General features: G+C 42.7%; 1 protein-coding gene across 2 annotated transcripts in view; it reads right to left on the bottom strand.

Moving 5' to 3' along the window:
* Positions 1-18,417, bottom strand: part of GPATCH2 (G-patch domain containing 2) — a 657,478-nt gene that overhangs the window by 152,040 nt on the left and 487,021 nt on the right. For both annotated transcript variants that reach the window (XM_078649787.1, XM_078649788.1), the window contains exon 8: positions 12,639-12,697. In XM_078649787.1, the coding sequence (XP_078505913.1) occupies positions 12,639-12,697 (59 nt within the window). The remainder of the gene's footprint in view (positions 1-12,638; positions 12,698-18,417) is intronic.

The raw sequence follows: 18,417 nt of genomic DNA on the forward strand, positions 1-18,417 counted from the left end.
CAACCACAAGCCTGTGGTCAAAATCCAAACATGCTGGTCAACTTTATCATACATGCAGAATATTAGAAATAGATAGCAATAATTTTATCCCAAGTGTACTGATAGCTCTTCATGCATGTTCAAACCTTTAGGAATCTTAGTTTGCAAATCAATGATATACCTAGATTCCAGGCGTCGGAGCTTGAGTAGGCGATCCCCACCTCTAATGCTAGCTGGTATATTATCGAGACAAATGTACGACAACAGGTCCCTGTTGCTATTGTGCATCTTCTCGAAATGCCTTGCCACAGGGTAAGCCTCATCCTTTTTGGCAATAGCACGCATGTGCTCTAATATTCTCAGTTTTACGGCATTCGTGGTACTGCCAATGTATTTCAAACCACACGGGTAAGTGAGGCAATAAATAGCAAAAGGGGTGGAACAAGTCAAGAATTTCGAGATCTTTTTCGGTGTGGCCAACCCAGGTATCTTAAAAGTAAGCGTCCGCTTACTAAACTTGCAGGCCTTACACCGACCACAGGGATAAAAGCCGCTGAGAACCGGCAATTTAGGGGTGATCACAGGGGGGGAGTAATGGCTGGATACTAAATGATCCTTCAAGGATTTTGCTTTCCTGTAAGTGACCAAAGGATTGGTCGGCAGGTCAGCTTTGATGACATTATCCGATAAAAGAATATTCCAATTCTTTTTCAAGATTTTCTTGATCTGACCAGCATTGCGCGAGAAAGTTGTAATCAAACGAAATGCCCCGTTCTTCAAAGATTTACTATTTTTGGGCTCTAACAGATCTTTCCGCTTTGTCTTTTTTACTCTCTCTAGTGCCCTTGTTAAAACCCCATTTTTATATCCTCTTTTTTTAAATCTCGAAAGGCTAGCGGCCGCCGCCTTTTCAAAATCAACATCATGGGAATTATTTCGCCGCAATCTTAAGAGTTCCCCATAGGGGATACTCTCAATGAGTTTGCGTGGATGGCTACTGGTGGCATACAAGGTGGAATTGCCAGCCGTCTTTTTTCTAAATAGTTTAGTCTGCAAAGAGCCTTCCTGGTCTACATACACTGTGAGGTCGAGGTAATTGACAGTAGTTTTACTTATCTCACCTGAGAATTTCAAATTTATGTCGTTATGATTCAATGCCTCAACAAACTCATTAGCAGTTTCCAACGTGCAATTCAAAACTATAAACAAATCGTCTATATAACGATGCCATTGTATAATCATGTCGGTCCATTTCTCATCTTGGCCCCAAGGCGCCAGTTCTTCCCAATGGCCTACAAACAAATTGGCAAAGCTAGGAGCCGAGCAAGCTCCCATGGCTACTCCGGACGTTTGTTTATATAACTGATTACTGAAAAGGAAGATGTTGTTATTCAAACCAAAATTCATGAACTCCATCAGCATCTTATTGTGCTCGTAGAAACACACAGGTCGTTTCTCCAGGAAATGGGCCATAGCTCTAAGACCGTCGCCATGAGCTATACACGTGTATAGACTGGCGATGTCAAGAACCAGCATGCAATAGGTGTCTTTCCAAATGACTGAACCAATGATAGACAAAAAGTGTTTGGTATCTTGCAAATAGGATGGCAGAGACGCAACCAAAGGTAAAAGGAAAGAGTCAACATAAATCGAAAGATTCTCCGTAAGACTACCATTGGAGGCCACAATTGGCCTACCAGGGGGATTGTGTAAGTCTTTGTGAACCTTGGGAAGGTAATAAAAAGTTGGAATTACAGGACTGAGACAACGTAAGTACAGATATTCATCGGTGTTCAGCATATTAACTTTATACCACCTGGATATCATGTCGTGGTAATCCACCACGCTCTGATTGTAAACTTTGTTGTCCACAAGTCTGTAAGTGTTGACATCACCTAATAGACGTAGAGCCTCAGTTTCATATTGGGCAGTAGTGAGGAGGACGATGTTACCTCCCTTATCGGAGGGTTTGTAGACCAGATCAGAGTTTTTACACAAATTTTGCAAAGCATTCTGCTGTGGTTTGGTGAAATTATCACTGGAGAACGCATATGACTTTGTTTGTCTTAATCTGGTAAGATCTCTTAAAACCGCATCTGAAAATGTATCTATAGCATCAGTGCTCATGATAGGAACAAACGTGGAGGTCGGTTTGAACCTACTACCTCCACCTTTCTGTTGTATGTCCAAATGAGCAAGGGTTTGAGTATTACTGATGTTACCATCTACCCCTCTATTGATTTCCTGATGCAAGCCTTCAATGGCACGTAAGCCTCCCAAATCTCGGCATCTCAAGCCCTCCCCTTCATGATCCATAGAAGGCACGGAGTTGGCGCTCTGAGATTTTAGTTTGAAGAATTTATGCAGCTTTAATTTCCTTGTGAATTTAAAAACGTCTATCCTGGTTTGTGCAAAGTCAAAGTTCTTACGTGGGCAAAAAGATAAGCCCAATTCGAGAATAGAATTTTCGTCTTCAGTCAACGCTTTGTCGGTTAGATTAATGACGGACGGATTATCCTTGTCGATATGAGCAAGATGCTCACTTAGGTCTTCTTTCGATAGAAGTTCTTCTTGCTCCGTGTGACCGGCGGTGAACCTAGTGGATTTCTTCCCACCGCCGCCGCGCCTCGTCTTCCTCTTGCTCCCGCGTTGTCCGGGGGTTTGCCCCTGCCTCCTTCTAATTGTTGGTTGCGCATGACTTGGAACTCTCTGTGAAAAGAAGGAGTTTCCACACTGCCATCATCGCTTGCCGCATCATCTGCGTTGACATCCGATTCAGAAGTTACGACTTCTGCAGAGGCGGGTGCACTTTTCTTTTGCTTTAGTTGTTTTCTTGTGCGATCATACTTTTTAGCAAAAGTTAGCACTCTTCCCATCTGGTAATCATTTTCATCTCTCTCGAATTTTTCTTCTTTGCGCTGTTTGATTTTTTGTTCGTATTTCTTAAGGCGTTTTTTGATTTGATCACGTTTTTCCACAAGAGTAGCCTGGTCTTCCTCCTTTGCTAAGTCATCTTCCAATTCTTTGATTTTTGTCAATGCCTTCTCCCTATCGCTCCAGGCAAAGCGTACTAATATTCTCAGACTCTCTTTGCAAGATGCAGCTGTGTGTTCCGCCCAAGCATCAAGCAACTCTGGGTCCGGATTTTCGTACGCGGGGATAGTGTATATTCTCAATCCCCTGGGGACGCGGTCCACGTCTATGTAATTTTGTAATGACGTGGCCTCCCACCACTTCCTTATTTCTCGCTCATAAAGACGTTCTAGAGTGTTGAGTTTGGTATTCATGGAGGTGCCGTCTCTATTAGCCTGACTAGTACCAGCTTTATGGGTTCCATTGGTTTTCTTTTTATTCTTGAACATCCCTTGTTCGGCCTCTTTTCTCTCCGCTTCACAAAACATGGTTCTTGGTAGCGCAGCCGCAACTACCAAAGAATTAAGCTTGCCGTATTACCCCCTTCGCTCTAAGTCAATGTCAAAAATGCGCTTGAAAGATGGTTCAAGAAATTGCGCTCACCGCGCCTTACCAGCGAGTTTATGAATGCCTGCAAACGATGTACACCCGGCAACTCTTCCTGTTAAAGGCAATGCGGTAAATCCTTGGACAGACTCGGTGCATCCGGAAACTATTCAGATCCGCTCCCAGACACCAGCCGGTTGCACTCATGAGCGGGTGCACGCCATAACGGGGGTGTACCCGTTTTTTAAATATCCAAACACAATCCCGGCGAAATGGAAATACCAAGGAAAGCAGCACTCTCAGGGGGTTGTTCCAACCAATTTATTCCGGCGGAACAAACAGCAACGACGCGTTTCGCCGTAGGGCTTTGTCAAGTTGTGAGAGAAGCGAGGACATACAAACAATTTAAACTTTTCAGGATGTGGTGGAAAGTAAAGACGGACTACATGTTTTCAAATAAACAGCGGCCATCTTACAGTGTATATACATTCAATGTAAAGTGCTTAAACTTATACAAAATAACCATTATATAATGTTATGTCATATATTTACATATAATTTGCTAAATAAGCATTTACTATATTAAATGCTTATTTAGCAAATTATATGTAAATATATGACATAACATTATATAATGGTTATTTTGTATAAGTTTAAGCACTTTACATTGAATGTATATACACTGTAAGATGGCCGCTGTTTATTTGAAAACATGTAGTCCGTCTTTACTTTCCACCACATCCTGAAAAGTTTAAATTGTTTGTATGTCCTCGCTTCTCTCACAACTTGACAAAGCCCTACGGCGAAACGCGTCGTTGCTGTTTGTTCCGCCGGAATAAATTGGTTGGAACAACCCCCTGAGAGTGCTGCTTTCCTTGGTATTTCCATTTCGCCGGGATTGTGTTTGGATATTTAAAAAACGGGTACACCCCCGTTATGGCGTGCACCCGCTCATGAGTGCAACCGGCTGGTGTCTGGGAGCGGATGTGAATAGTTTCCGGATGCACCGAGTCTGTCCAAGGATTTACCGCATTGCCTTTAACAGGAAGAGTTGCCGGGTGTACATCGTTTGCAGGCATTCATAAACTCGCTGGTAAGGCGCGGTGAGCGCAATTTCTTGAACCATCTTTCAAGCGCATTTTTGACATTGACTTAGAGCGAAGGGGGTAATACGGCAAGCTTAATTCTTTGGTAGTTGCGGCTGCGCTACCAAGAACCATGTTTTGTGAAGCGGAGAGAAAAGAGGCCGAACAAGGGATGTTCAAGAATAAAAAGAAAACCAATGGAACCCATAAAGCTGGTACTAGTCAGGCTAATAGAGACGGCACCTCCATGAATACCAAACTCAACACTCTAGAACGTCTTTATGAGCGAGAAATAAGGAAGTGGTGGGAGGCCACGTCATTACAAAATTACATAGACGTGGACCGCGTCCCCAGGGGATTGAGAATATACACTATCCCCGCGTACGAAAATCCGGACCCAGAGTTGCTTGATGCTTGGGCGGAACACACAGCTGCATCTTGCAAAGAGAGTCTGAGAATATTAGTACGCTTTGCCTGGAGCGATAGGGAGAAGGCATTGACAAAAATCAAAGAATTGGAAGATGACTTAGCAAAGGAGGAAGACCAGGCTACTCTTGTGGAAAAACGTGATCAAATCAAAAAACGCCTTAAGAAATACGAACAAAAAATCAAACAGCGCAAAGAAGAAAAATTCGAGAGAGATGAAAATGATTACCAGATGGGAAGAGTGCTAACTTTTGCTAAAAAGTATGATCGCACAAGAAAACAACTAAAGCAAAAGAAAAGTGCACCCGCCTCTGCAGAAGTCGTAACTTCTGAATCGGATGTCAACGCAGATGATGCGGCAAGCGATGATGGCAGTGTGGAAACTCCTTCTTTTCACAGAGAGTTCCAAGTCATGCGCAACCAACAATTAGAAGGAGGCAGGGGCAAACCCCCGGACAACGCGGGAGCAAGAGGAAGACGAGGCGCGGCGGCGGTGGGAAGAAATCCACTAGGTTCACCGCCGGTCACACGGAGCAAGAAGAACTTCTATCGAAAGAAGACCTAAGTGAGCATCTTGCTCATATCGACAAGGATAATCTGTCCGTCATTAATCTAACCGACAAAGCGTTGACTGAAGACGAAAATTCTATTCTCGAATTGGGCTTATCTTTTTGCCCACGTAAGAACTTTGACTTTGCACAAACCAGGATAGACGTTTTTAAATTCACAAGGAAATTAAAGCTGCATAAATTCTTCAAACTAAAATCTCAGAGCGCCAACTCCGTGCCTTCTATGGATCATGAAGGGGAGGGCTTGAGATGCCGAGATTTGGGAGGCTTACGTGCCATTGAAGGCTTGCATCAGGAAATCAATAGAGGGGTAGATGGTAACATCAGTAATACTCAAACCCTTGCTCATTTGGACATACAACAGAAAGGTGGAGGTAGTAGGTTCAAACCGACCTCCACGTTTGTTCCTATCATGAGCACTGATGCTATAGATACATTTTCAGATGCGGTTTTAAGAGATCTTACCAGATTAAGACAAACAAAGTCATATGCGTTCTCCAGTGATAATTTCACCAAACCACAGCAGAATGCTTTGCAAAATTTGTGTAAAAACTCTGATCTGGTCTACAAACCCTCCGATAAGGGAGGTAACATCGTCCTCCTCACTACTGCCCAATATGAAACTGAGGCTCTACGTCTATTAGGTGATGTCAACACTTACAGACTTGTGGACAACAAAGTTTACAATCAGAGCGTGGTGGATTACCACGACATGATATCCAGGTGGTATAAAGTTAATATGCTGAACACCGATGAATATCTGTACTTACGTTGTCTCAGTCCTGTAATTCCAACTTTTTATTACCTTCCCAAGGTTCACAAAGACTTACACAATCCCCCTGGTAGGCCAATTGTGGCCTCCAATGGTAGTCTTACGGAGAATCTTTCGATTTATGTTGACTCTTTCCTTTTACCTTTGGTTGCGTCTCTGCCATCCTATTTGCAAGATACCAAACACTTTTTGTCTATCATTGGTTCAGTCATTTGGAAAGACACCTATTGCATGCTGGTTCTTGACATCGCCAGTCTATACACGTGTATAGCTCATGGCGACGGTCTTAGAGCTATGGCCCATTTCCTGGAGAAACGACCTGTGTGTTTCTACGAGCACAATAAGATGCTGATGGAGTTCATGAATTTTGGTTTGAATAACAACATCTTCCTTTTCAGTAATCAGTTATATAAACAAACGTCCGGAGTAGCCATGGGAGCTTGCTCGGCTCCTAGCTTTGCCAATTTGTTTGTAGGCCATTGGGAAGAACTGGCGCCTTAGGGCCAAGATGAGAAATGGACCGACATGATTATACAATGGCATCGTTATATAGACGATTTGTTTATAGTTTTGAATTGCACGTTGGAAACTGCTAATGAGTTTGTTGAGGCATTGAATCATAACGACATAAATTTGAAATTCTCAGGTGAGATAAGTAAAACTACTGTCAATTACCTCGACCTCACAGTGTATGTAGACCAGGAAGGCTCTTTGCAGACTAAACTATTTAGAAAAAAGACGGCTGGCAATTCCACCTTGTATGCCACCAGTAGCCATCCACGCAAACTCATTGAGAGTATCCCCTATGGGGAACTCTTAAGATTGCGGCGAAATAATTCCCATGATGTTGATTTTGAAAAGGCGGCGGCCGCTAGCCTTTCGAGATTTAAAAAAAGAGGATATAAAAATGGGGTTTTAACAAGGGCACTAGAGAGAGTAAAAAAGACAAAGCGGAAAGATCTGTTAGAGCCCAAAAATAGTAAATCTTTGAAGAACGGGGCATTTCGTTTGATTACAACTTTCTCGCGCAATGCTGGTCAGATCAAGAAAATCTTGAAAAAGAATTGGAATATTCTTTTATCGGATAATGTCATCAAAGCTGACCTGCCGACCAATCCTTTGGTCACTTACAGGAAAGCAAAATCCTTGAAGGATCATTTAGTATCCAGCCATTACTCCCCCCCTGTGATCACCCCTAAATTGCCGGTTCTCAGCGGCTTTTATCCCTGTGGTCGGTGTAAGGCCTGCAAGTTTAGTAAGCGGACGCTTACTTTTAAGATACCTGGGTTGGCCACACCGAAAAAGATCTCGAAATTCTTGACTTGTTCCACCCCTTTTGCTATTTATTGCCTCACTTGCCCGTGTGGTTTGAAATACATTGGCAGTACCACGAATGCCGTAAAACTGAGAATATTAGAGCACATGCGTGCTATTGCCAAAAAGGATGAGGCTTACCCTGTGGCAAGGCATTTCGAGAAGATGCACAATAGCAACAGGGACCTGTTGTCGTACATTTGTCTCGATAATATACCAGCTAGCATTAGAGGTGGGGATCGCCTACTCAAGCTCCGACGCCTGGAATCTAGGTATATCATTGATTTGCAAACTAAGATTCCTAAAGGTTTGAACATGCATGAAGAGCTATCAGTACACTTGGGATAAAATTATTGCTATCTATTTCTAATATTCTGCATGTATGATAAAGTTGACCAGCATGTTTGGATTTTGACCACAGGCTTGTGGTTGTGTCTACCTGTGATAAGATCATTATTGTAATCTATTCCATTATTAACTGTGACTGCTTTATTTATTTTTATTTTTGTATCATTATAGAAAATTTTGGCTATAGATATGTCTTTTGTTTTGTGGAGAGGATATTGGACTAGGGGAGTATGCAGGTTTTGCACCCATGGATCTGCCCATCAGTGGGCCTTATTTTTGTACCTTTATGGTAGGAAACATGCTATTTGACACATGATTATTGTGATTTCACAGTTGCCAAGCATGGTTGAATTGAGATCGGATTTCCATGTGATGCACTTTGACATTAGCCTACATTATTATTCAGGATGTTATTAGGATCGTTCTTTGCGCCCATACAGGGCTATATTAAATGCTTATTTAGCAAATTATATGTAAATATATGACATAACATTATATAATGGTTATTTTGTATAAGTTTAAGCACTTTACATTGAATGTATATACACTGTAAGATGGCCGCTGTTTATTTGAAAACATGTAGTCCGTCTTTACTTTCCACCACATCCTGAAAAGTTTAAATTGTTTGTATGTCCTCGCTTCTCTCACAACTTGACAAAGCCCTACGGCGAAACGCGTCGTTGCTGTTTGTTCCGCCGGAATAAATTGGTTGGAACAACCCCCTGAGAGTGCTGCTTTCCTTGGTATTTCCATTTCGCCGGGATTGTGTTTGGATATATATATATATATATATATATATATATATATATATTTATATCAGCTTTGTCAAAGAAAAATATATATAGCTATTCTAGCTGCATTTGCCTCATATTATGCAGACATTCAAGCTGTTTGTATTTAGATTGTACTTTCTTCTTATCATCAAACTCATAGTCTCCAAGGAACATTGCACTGAAATCTTAGAGAAATTAAGTTCATCAACTGAATAACTGTCATGGAACAGTGACAGTGGTGCAGCTAAAGCTTTTTCCACCGTGGGCGATCACTGAGGTTGCCGGCCAGTGACGGTCAGTGCAGGTAAGAGCAGGGGGCAACAGACGACGACAAGCGGGAGGGAGATGAGGGAGAATACAATGTAAAAAAGAAAATGAAAAACTCGCCCTGCGCTCAACACTGCCCCCAAAAAAGGGCTACCTGGGGCAGAACACCGCCCCTCTCCCAGCTACACCACTGAACGGTGAAGTGCGGAGTGATAGCCTATTTGCATTTGTGAGTCTGAACCAAGTTAGCAAACCCCACAAGAGCGTCCGTAAAACCCTTAACAAATTAAAGATAAAACTAAGAGCTAGGAAGAGGCCAGAGACTTTGACCAACCTCTGCTGTGCACATTCATACAATGTGCACAAAGGAGACTGACTGTTGGTGGTGTTTTAGGTGCAGGCCAGGCACTGGTGCCAACTGCTACTGTGCGGGGCCAAAAGCTGTCTGTAGGGGGCCCAGGCCGCCCGTGGCTGGTTTTGTTTTGGGAAATGGTGAATGTGTTATATTGACACAAACTCCAGATATTCAATAAAGAAAGCAAGGTTGAATTGAAACTATCTCAAACAACGTTATTTAGAAAACAAAATGGCTTTTATAGTATAAGTAACAGGAAACGAACCATCACTATGCAGGCTTTATTTCTGCCTATGTAATATATATGTATATCATACAGATGATGATAGCATCTGTGTAATTATGGCTAGGTCAGAGTTTCCATTGAAAAGGATTTTTTTTTCTTAATGACTGGCATTTTTCAACAAATTCGTGTGAAATTGTTTTTTTTTTTTTTTACGCTTATCTGATTCGGGTTTGGAATGCCATGTTTCATGAAGATCCGCTAGAACAGGAGAAGAACAAGGAGTCAAAAAAGTGATATTTCCATTTTAATTACCACAAGATTCTTTGTATTCTAATACAGAAAAACAGAGAACTGTAAATATACAAAACACGGCATGAAAGTAGAACTTTACTCAAGGAAGTAAGTGCCTTTGATTGGTTTAGTTTAAATCTGTTCAGTAGTTTTTGAGCAATTAGGATTACAAAAATGATTCTGGAAGGCTTGAAAGACGAGCACAGTGTCAATCAAGTTAGAGATATCTAGTACCATCAACCCGGTGTTGTGGATACAAATAAAAGAAAATTATCAAATCAATTTGGATATGGTAGCTTTATTGCTAATCATTCTTTACAGGTTAATGAACCCTAACCGGAGTGTGCAACCCCAGACCAGTCTAATCAGCTGGCTGAAACATGGGGACATTGTTTGCAGTCTCCCCCCTGCCCCCCCCCCGTCCCCCTTATAAGACTTAGGGACTCATTCTCTGTGTCCTGAAAAATAAACATGAAGAAGCCATAAGAAAGGAGGGAGAGCATCTCTTGACCTCCTGAATCAGGTGGCAAGGCCCTAAATTTACCCGACCAGGTTTAAAATAAAAAAATAAATTTGATTTTGCTTTGGGGTTCACTGATACCCTAGCTGGGTTTGTGGCTCCCAGTGTGTCCTTCAAGAGCTGCAAACTCTGGCCACGGGGCCCGGAACCTAAGTTAGGTGTTCTTGGACCCTTGTTAGAACTTCCCATGGTTTGCAAATCCAGAGATGATTTACTAACCTTGCATGAGGTCCAGCAAGGATCCACGAGTTTTCAAGGGTCTGCAAAACCTCCAACAAGTTTCAAGAAACCCTTATTTATCTATTTTGGTAGAACAGAGCCAGTTTGTAGGGATTGGTTGCCCATGGTTTAGCAGCGTTTAGCGGGAATTGGCTGCCTGCATCAGGTTGGGTGTAGGTCATAGCTGAAGGCCACCCCTTTGACTAAGCCCGCTGGGCACAAATGAAAGCTGTGCACATTGATGAATGACCACCCTCAGGTGGTTGGTGCAGGGCCTGGCTGCAGAACAGTGTTTGCGGACACTCCCTTGGCCAGCACCAGTGGCTTCCCACTCTGCATACTGCGGAAGATTGTGCTCAGTGGGGTTTGGCTGCTCATGGCGCTTTGTGCTCTGGGAACTGGTGAATGTTTTGTTTATAACACCTTAATATATGTTTGAAAATAAACCTCAGAGTTTTACTTAAATAACCAAATCTAAAGTCCATTTATGGTCAGGAACTTTGGGGCATATGTATCAACAAGTCGTTTTGCGAGTCCTTAAAATTTTTTGCAAATCGCTATTAAGGACTCGCAAAATGCTATGTATGTAGGAATCACAATAGTAATTACGATTCCTACATATTCCTTAATTACGAATCGAAAATTGCAATTCGCAATTAAGTAGTACCTTCCCATTCCTCTAGGCCCATAGGAATGAATGAATGGGAAGACATTCGCAATTTGCGAGTACCCATTAGGAATGCAATGTCAAGGGTGCAAGGGTGTCAAAAGGACAGTCTGTAGCACCCCTAAAATATGTATGTGTGCACATGTGGCGCCTACATGCCCTAAGGACATGTGTGTGCGCCACATGGTGCTTTGAAAAGAAATGGCAAATTACCACCAACCTAAAGTTGGTGGTAATTTGCGATTTCTTAAGCCAAAATCGCACAACTTGGCTGCTTCCTATATTGCATTTAAGGAATCGTAATTTGAGATTCCTTAAATGCATTCGCAAAATAGAGAATCGCACATTTTGCGATTCCCTATTTTGCAAGGGGCTTTTGGAATGAAACATCCCAAAAGGCTTTTTCCCCGTTCGCAAACGGGCGATTTTGAGAATCGGGACATTTGCGAACGGGAAAAGGGCTTGATATATATGCCCATAAAACAAAAACAATAAACTGAAATTCACAAGTTATGCATAGGCTCACAAGCCATACATCGCCAAACAAATCATAACTATCCCTCCAAATGCAAAGATAATGGCTATGCTCAAAGACCTGATAGCACTAATTATTGGAGAACTAATTCCCATGAATGCGGAAAGGAGCCTGTATAAAAACAACTGTATATTTATCACAAAAATATTTACTTCGTACTATTCCTTGCTATTATTAAATTTCATAATTCTAAAACAATAGCTGCCATAACATGACTAGCTAAAAGATCTTGAACAATGATAAAACTCGTCAACCTTATTTATAAACCATAAAAAAGATACATTGGAAGTGTTTAACTCCAGTCATCTACTTTGAAACACGAGAAAGCATCCTGCTTCAAATACACATGAAAACAAACATTGAAGTTCAAGCGGTGGTTGTATGAGCCTCACTCCTCTAAATACATTTAAAGACTCTGAGTTTCGCGGTTTCTGAAATAATATGGAACTAACTGATGGACCACATTATTCACTACTCATTCAGACTGCGCAGAGAAGCTTTTTGACGACACTGAGAAAGCAGATCTTTCCCACATTACACCAACCTCAGGACAGTACTGGAGCCTTAAGGAAGCCGCAAAACCCTGGGCATAATGGCATAGCCCCCAATTCCACTATTACATAACTGAGTTAAACAGAAGTGACAGAGTGACAGGTGTAAACAGTGAAATAAATATATGAATAAGTAGCAACATCAAGTGGCAATACATTCTTTTCACAGTCTTTTATAGATCAGGTACAGGCATAATAGAAGTTATGAAAGAAATATTACTATATTTAAAATGATTCTAAATGAAATAATATTAAAACATTTGCTACAAGACTGTATCTCACCTGCTGGCTGTTTTCTCAGAGTTTTTCTTGTGCCCTTTGTCTGGTCGGAGGAAACGAAGCTAAAAAAATAATTAAAAAGAAAATTAAAACTTGTTGCAAACTTATTATCTTTTCCAGCCTCACTTTGAATTTCCTTAATAGGTACAGTTTATGCTGATCACTTTATAAGTAAGTTTTATTAATATTTGCAACCACACCACAAAAGACTTCCATTAATATAATGCCCAGATACAAGTGGAGTCATAGTCATGTTGTAAAATAGGTTTTGCTGTTACTGGTTTAGTATTTGATTGGATAGTACAATACTTTTGCCATGAGAATGGGGTAAAACTTCACTCATACTGATAGACATTGTGTCCTTTATTCCAGACTAACCTGAGTGACTCCAAGAGTCAGTTGGCTGACCTCCTATTTTGCGCTTAGGGGACACAGCAAGCCGCAGAGACCTCCCTGCAACTGCCCAGCTGACCTGCTGCAACTGAACCTTCCTGGATCTGCAACTAGACCTACCTCAGACCTTCTGGCCTTTCCTAGAGTGACTCCCTGAATCCTATCACCCACCAAGGTGGCATGCTTCATCATCTGGGATTTCCCCTCTTGGCTGCAACACCTAGTGCAGCCAAGGGCTACAATCCCCTCACTGTGAGGGAGGAGCTCAGGGATGTTTTTATTGAGATGTTATTATTATATAGGATCTACTAAAATCCAAGAGATGTAAAGCACCTTATGTTTGCCTGGCACTAGTTTGGGTATCAGTAACTCCTTGACCAACAGGAAAAAGTTTCCCAGAGGAAGTGCTACCTACTTTGACAAAAATTCCTGGGGGTTTGGCCCTAAACAATCCAACCGTGCCCTGCTCTGCCAATGTTGAACATGGCAGATTATTTCTTCCTCTAGTCAGAGTTCTGGGCACACCCCTGAGGAGTGTCTAGGGAAAAGGGAAACTCCCCTGCAAATTAGTTCTGTAACAGGTTTTCCCCACTGGGATTGGTGCCACTCTGGCTACTTGGAAAATGGCTGGATCAGAGCCAAGTGTGAGTTACATCGGCCTGTGACAGGGGGTGCCCCTTTGAAACATGTGAAGTTGGTCAGTACACTCCCAGGCCATTCAGTCAAGAGGTCCTCCTAGCCGAGGCCCTTTCGGTCCCTTTCCTGCGAGCCATTCACATCTCCCAGCAGCCTGTTAGGGAAGAGCTAGAGTATAACTCTACATCTATAGGCTACTAGAGGTTTTAGCAGGAAAGGGCCAACTTTGTAAAAGTGCTATTTTCAAAATAGTAATTTCAAATCCGGCTTGACCATCAGATTGGATTTTCAATACCTATTAATTTGAGTCCCCAAACCATGGTTCTAGCAATTCTCATACAGAACGTATGCATTATAAGGTGTTATAATGCAACCCGGTGCTTTTCTATGGGAGAGCCAGCCTTGCAACAGTGAAAGACGACTTTGGAGATGCTTCACTACCCAGACATGTAAAACTTAAGAACACATGACCTATCTTTTAAATAGCATGAACCTTGCTCTGCGGCCATTTAGCCATAACTTAGGGGCGACAGACATATAAGCATTAAAGAGGATTTAGGCTAGTTGAAAGGGTGATTTTAAATGGTTGAAATGGCAGTTTTAGAACTGCCAAGCTGCTTAACATACACGTCCTGGGTACATAAAGTACCACATACTACGGAATTATAGGTAAATTAATTAAGCCAACCAGGAATTAGTCAATTGTACATGTTTTAGTAGTCGGAGCTCATGTAGTGGGGTCTGGTCAGCAGGGCTCCAGTGCAACTGAGTCAAGAACACAAGTAGCATCAGTCCAACAATTGGGATGTGATCTTGCAAAAAGAGGCCTCTCCTTGCAATAATCTATCAATACATTTGCATTTTACTATGCATTCCATCCTGCAATGAGTGACACTTAATGTTCTACTTTTTACTACACCAATGTTGCTCCTTTGGAAGATAAAGGACATAGAGAAAAAAAGTAAAGGGGAGTAAGAAATGGGATAAAAGAAGACGGAGGAAGAGAGCTGCCAGGTAAAAGAAATACAATGGAAAAAAGGAAATAAATAAAATGAAGAAGAAGAGGCAAGAGATAGATAGAAGGGTAAGGGAGACAGCAAGATAGGCAGCGAGGGTAAACTAAGACAGGAAGGAGAGAAAGAAGGGAGAGAACGAGTGAGTGATAGCAAAAGAAAAAAACAAGAGAACTTCCCAAGATTCAGTCAATAAAAGCAGTGTTATTGCCAATGTATAATCAGGAAGGAATTTCAATTCGTTTGGTGTTTGGTCTGTTTGAATGTATGGCCCAGAAAGAGATATTTACGCCAACTTAAAAGAAAGTTTTTTTTTAATGTAAAACACTTGAAAGGAGTAGCCTCGTGATGACTTTACTTTGTTTTTTCATAAAGACCATACTGTAGGTACAGACACAGGTTGTGCGTGCTCTCGGCTGCCTCGCTTGCCTCCATTATCACTACTGTCAGCCTTGTTCCTTTGGCAGACATAATATTTCATAACAAGTCCCTGAATGAATCGCAATAACCGGCTACTAACTGCAACTCGATGCGTGGCTCAAGGCCACCATGAGGGGCTACAAAAGGCTTCATTTTGATCCTACTTCTAAACCAAATTGAAAGTGATGCACATGTTCAGACCTCTGCTGGCCTGCCAGGGCTTACAGTGTGAGAGGTATGACATCCCTAAGGCAAACACATCACAGTTAAGAACAGTCCAGGCTGCACAGGGCACCTTTGACACCCTGGCACAAGTAGTATCACAAATACTGTACAAAATCGTGTAACGTTAATCACACTATTTATTCATTGCTTCAAAGTTCCTACACCGGTCTGCAGAGAACATATCAATTGTGCTGGTTAGAACAACCATGCTGTAAAGTGAAGACCATGCATGCCACATAAAAAAAACAGCAAGTTTGTTTGTTAGAAAATCCTTAGTGTCACTGAGCAACAAATCACAAAACTAACTTCACCTACTCCAGAATGTGCGTGCCTCTACAGGGGCAACAACATATGCCCCCTGTGATTTTCTCAAGCTTACCACATGAATGGTAAATAACTTCTTGTACTGTGCACTTTGGGAGACTACCCAAAGTGAAATCAATAGGAATAGTACCTGCAAATGGGAATCATCTACTACTGGAGAAGAACAGAGGTTTCAGTCCCTTGTTACACGAGTAAACGTTAACGCGCAGATGATTATTGTGAGTTAACGCTCAGACTTTTTCGCTTGAGGTTAGCATGAGCTCGGCACAAGATAGATAGCGCCAATCATACTCTATCTGTGGAACACTCTGTGGGACGAGCTCAAAGTCTTCCATTTTTACCATTTACACCAATCGGGCATGCAGACCAAAAGCTTTCAGAACCCAACTGAATACTTTACTCACACCTCACTTTACAAGAGATGTATCAGTCGATTATGAAAGGCCAAGGATGACTGCACAATACATAGTAGAAGTACCAGCCTGCCAGCAATGAGAACTTACAGAATATCCAGCACTCATTTTTTGACATTGGCCAGGAAGTTTAATATCTCTGAACTCGAAATGGGAGCTAGAACAATGGTAAGACTTTATGGAAGGGGTTGACACACAGCACACGTCTGAAGTGAAGAGTCAGTGAAGCTGAAGACAAGTGAGACAGAAAATCTGTGTGATTGGCCCATCTCAAATTCTTCAGGATCACATAAGCCGTGGATGGAAGTTACTCCTGCAGATGTGTGCTCTATTTAATGGCTAAGCTCTGCCTGAGCTAAATGCATGACAGCAATTGTTCTAAATCTGATCTCTCCATCAAACATCAAACTCCAGGATGGTATTGTATACTAACATTCTAGAACTAATACATATGAATTGTGATTGCACTCTCATGCAAGCCAAATGTTGATACGGAAAGGTTCCCTGATGGATGGCGGAGTGTCCCAGCTGCAACAGCATCTGGCTGGTACTGATTTTTGGTCAAGGGTGAACATGAAACATGTGTGTGTGCCATAACCTAGGCCTGTCTCACAGTAGCACAATCTGTTTTATCTGGGAGGGTAACCGAGCACTACCCTTGTGAAGGTAGGGGGCTACTGCCATTACCTGGAATTAAGTGACACAAGCATGGTGGTGACACCATACTCATTTTTGTGTTCAGTAGAACCAGTAATGTGAGCAGCCCTTTTTTACCTGTGTGGCAGTGGAGTGGGGAGCCGAATGGCCCAATGGTGCATTGTCCATGGCGATGTACTTAACACAGCCTTGGCATGCATGTAGTGCGTATAGCATCATACAGGATGTGATACTTGTTAGTGTTCCTGTGGATAGTAAATAAAATGGAGGATTCCTTTTGGAAGCCCAGGGCTTGAAGAGGATGGAGATGTGAGGACTGTAACCTCCAGACAAGAGATGTGTATTGCTGACATTCCTGAGGGTTGGGTTGAGACACACACACTGAAGGAAGAGGAGCAGGGCATTAACTGTGCACATCAAAGGACTCATTGATTTCCAGAAGAGTTACTGGTCAGTGGGGCCTGAGCTCATTGTCAGGGAGATGGTGGAACTGGTCAGGTTGGCCCTACCAGGGAATCCGCTGGGGAAGAAGTCGTAGTTCCTTGAACTTTAATGGGGCATATTTCAGTGGAGACTAACAGGCAGGTGTGAGGTGAGTCACTCGAAATTGCAGCCACTCCTACTGTGGCAGGCTATCTCTTTGACAAAAGGCAATGAAGGGGAGAGAGCACTTTAAAGGAGCTCACACCTCCAACGCGCATTTCAAAGGCCAGACACTAATTCACATGTGTGTCTGGATTTGGACCATGAAGGTGGGAGCACAAGCCCATCCTTGGATTAACAAGCCCTGTGTCATCAGGAGAGGGAAGATCGCCAACACTTATTGCTGTTGGAACCAAGACTGGGGACCATAGTCTGTCAGTCTTCCATCAGGGTGAACGGCCCTCACCTAGAAGCAAAGAACACTTGCCATGTGCCTAAGGGACAAGCCTTCTGCCTTTCTGCCAAGATCTAGTCCAGTTGGGACCGATGTTGCAAGAGTGCTGCCCGCTCACTTGGGAAAGTTGGCAACTCCCATCTGGGCTGAAATGAAGTTGCAGGCCATTGCTCTGTAGCACGGGTCTCATTGTGGCTGTTGCCCCTGTCCATGACCCCAGTGTGCCAGGAAGAGGGCCACTGGGTGTGTTGGGACTAACACATGTGCAAATGAGACTGTTGACTGCGACATGTTTTTATGCCCCCTGTGTGTCAAGAGTGGACAATGAGACTGTTTGTGCCATCACCAAACTGACCAGGATTGCCTTTGTATCTGGGACAACCATATGCCAGGAGGAGACCACCAAGACAGTTGGGCCCGTTGCTGTAATGGTGGAGCCCCTGGAACCAGTGGAGGGGCTCGGGAATAAGTGTAGGAGCCGCCTGCAGGGACGCCGCTGCTTTACTGACTTACCGCCACAAACTGCGAATAAGAAAGAGCCACTGCACCAAGAAGCCTTTGCCGCCTGCAACCGCCGACCATGGTAGCCTTTGCCGCCTGCAACCGCCAACCATGGTGCTAAGTGTGGATAGCGGGCAAGAAAAGCACCCGACTCTTGGACTCTTCAAAAGGCCGCACCTGGGGTAAGGTGGGCCATGACTTGCTAGATCTCGGCGGTTACCACCCGAAGAGCTGAAAAGCGTGAATAAAAATTCTAAATAACTTAATTTTAAGAGCTAAATGTTTTGCACAAAAAAACTGATCTGCATGTAGAAATGTCCTGA

The sequence above is a fragment of the Lissotriton helveticus genome, chromosome 6, assembly GCF_964261635.1.
Source record: "Lissotriton helveticus chromosome 6, aLisHel1.1, whole genome shotgun sequence".
NCBI classification, from domain to species: Eukaryota; Metazoa; Chordata; class Amphibia; order Caudata; family Salamandridae; genus Lissotriton; species Lissotriton helveticus.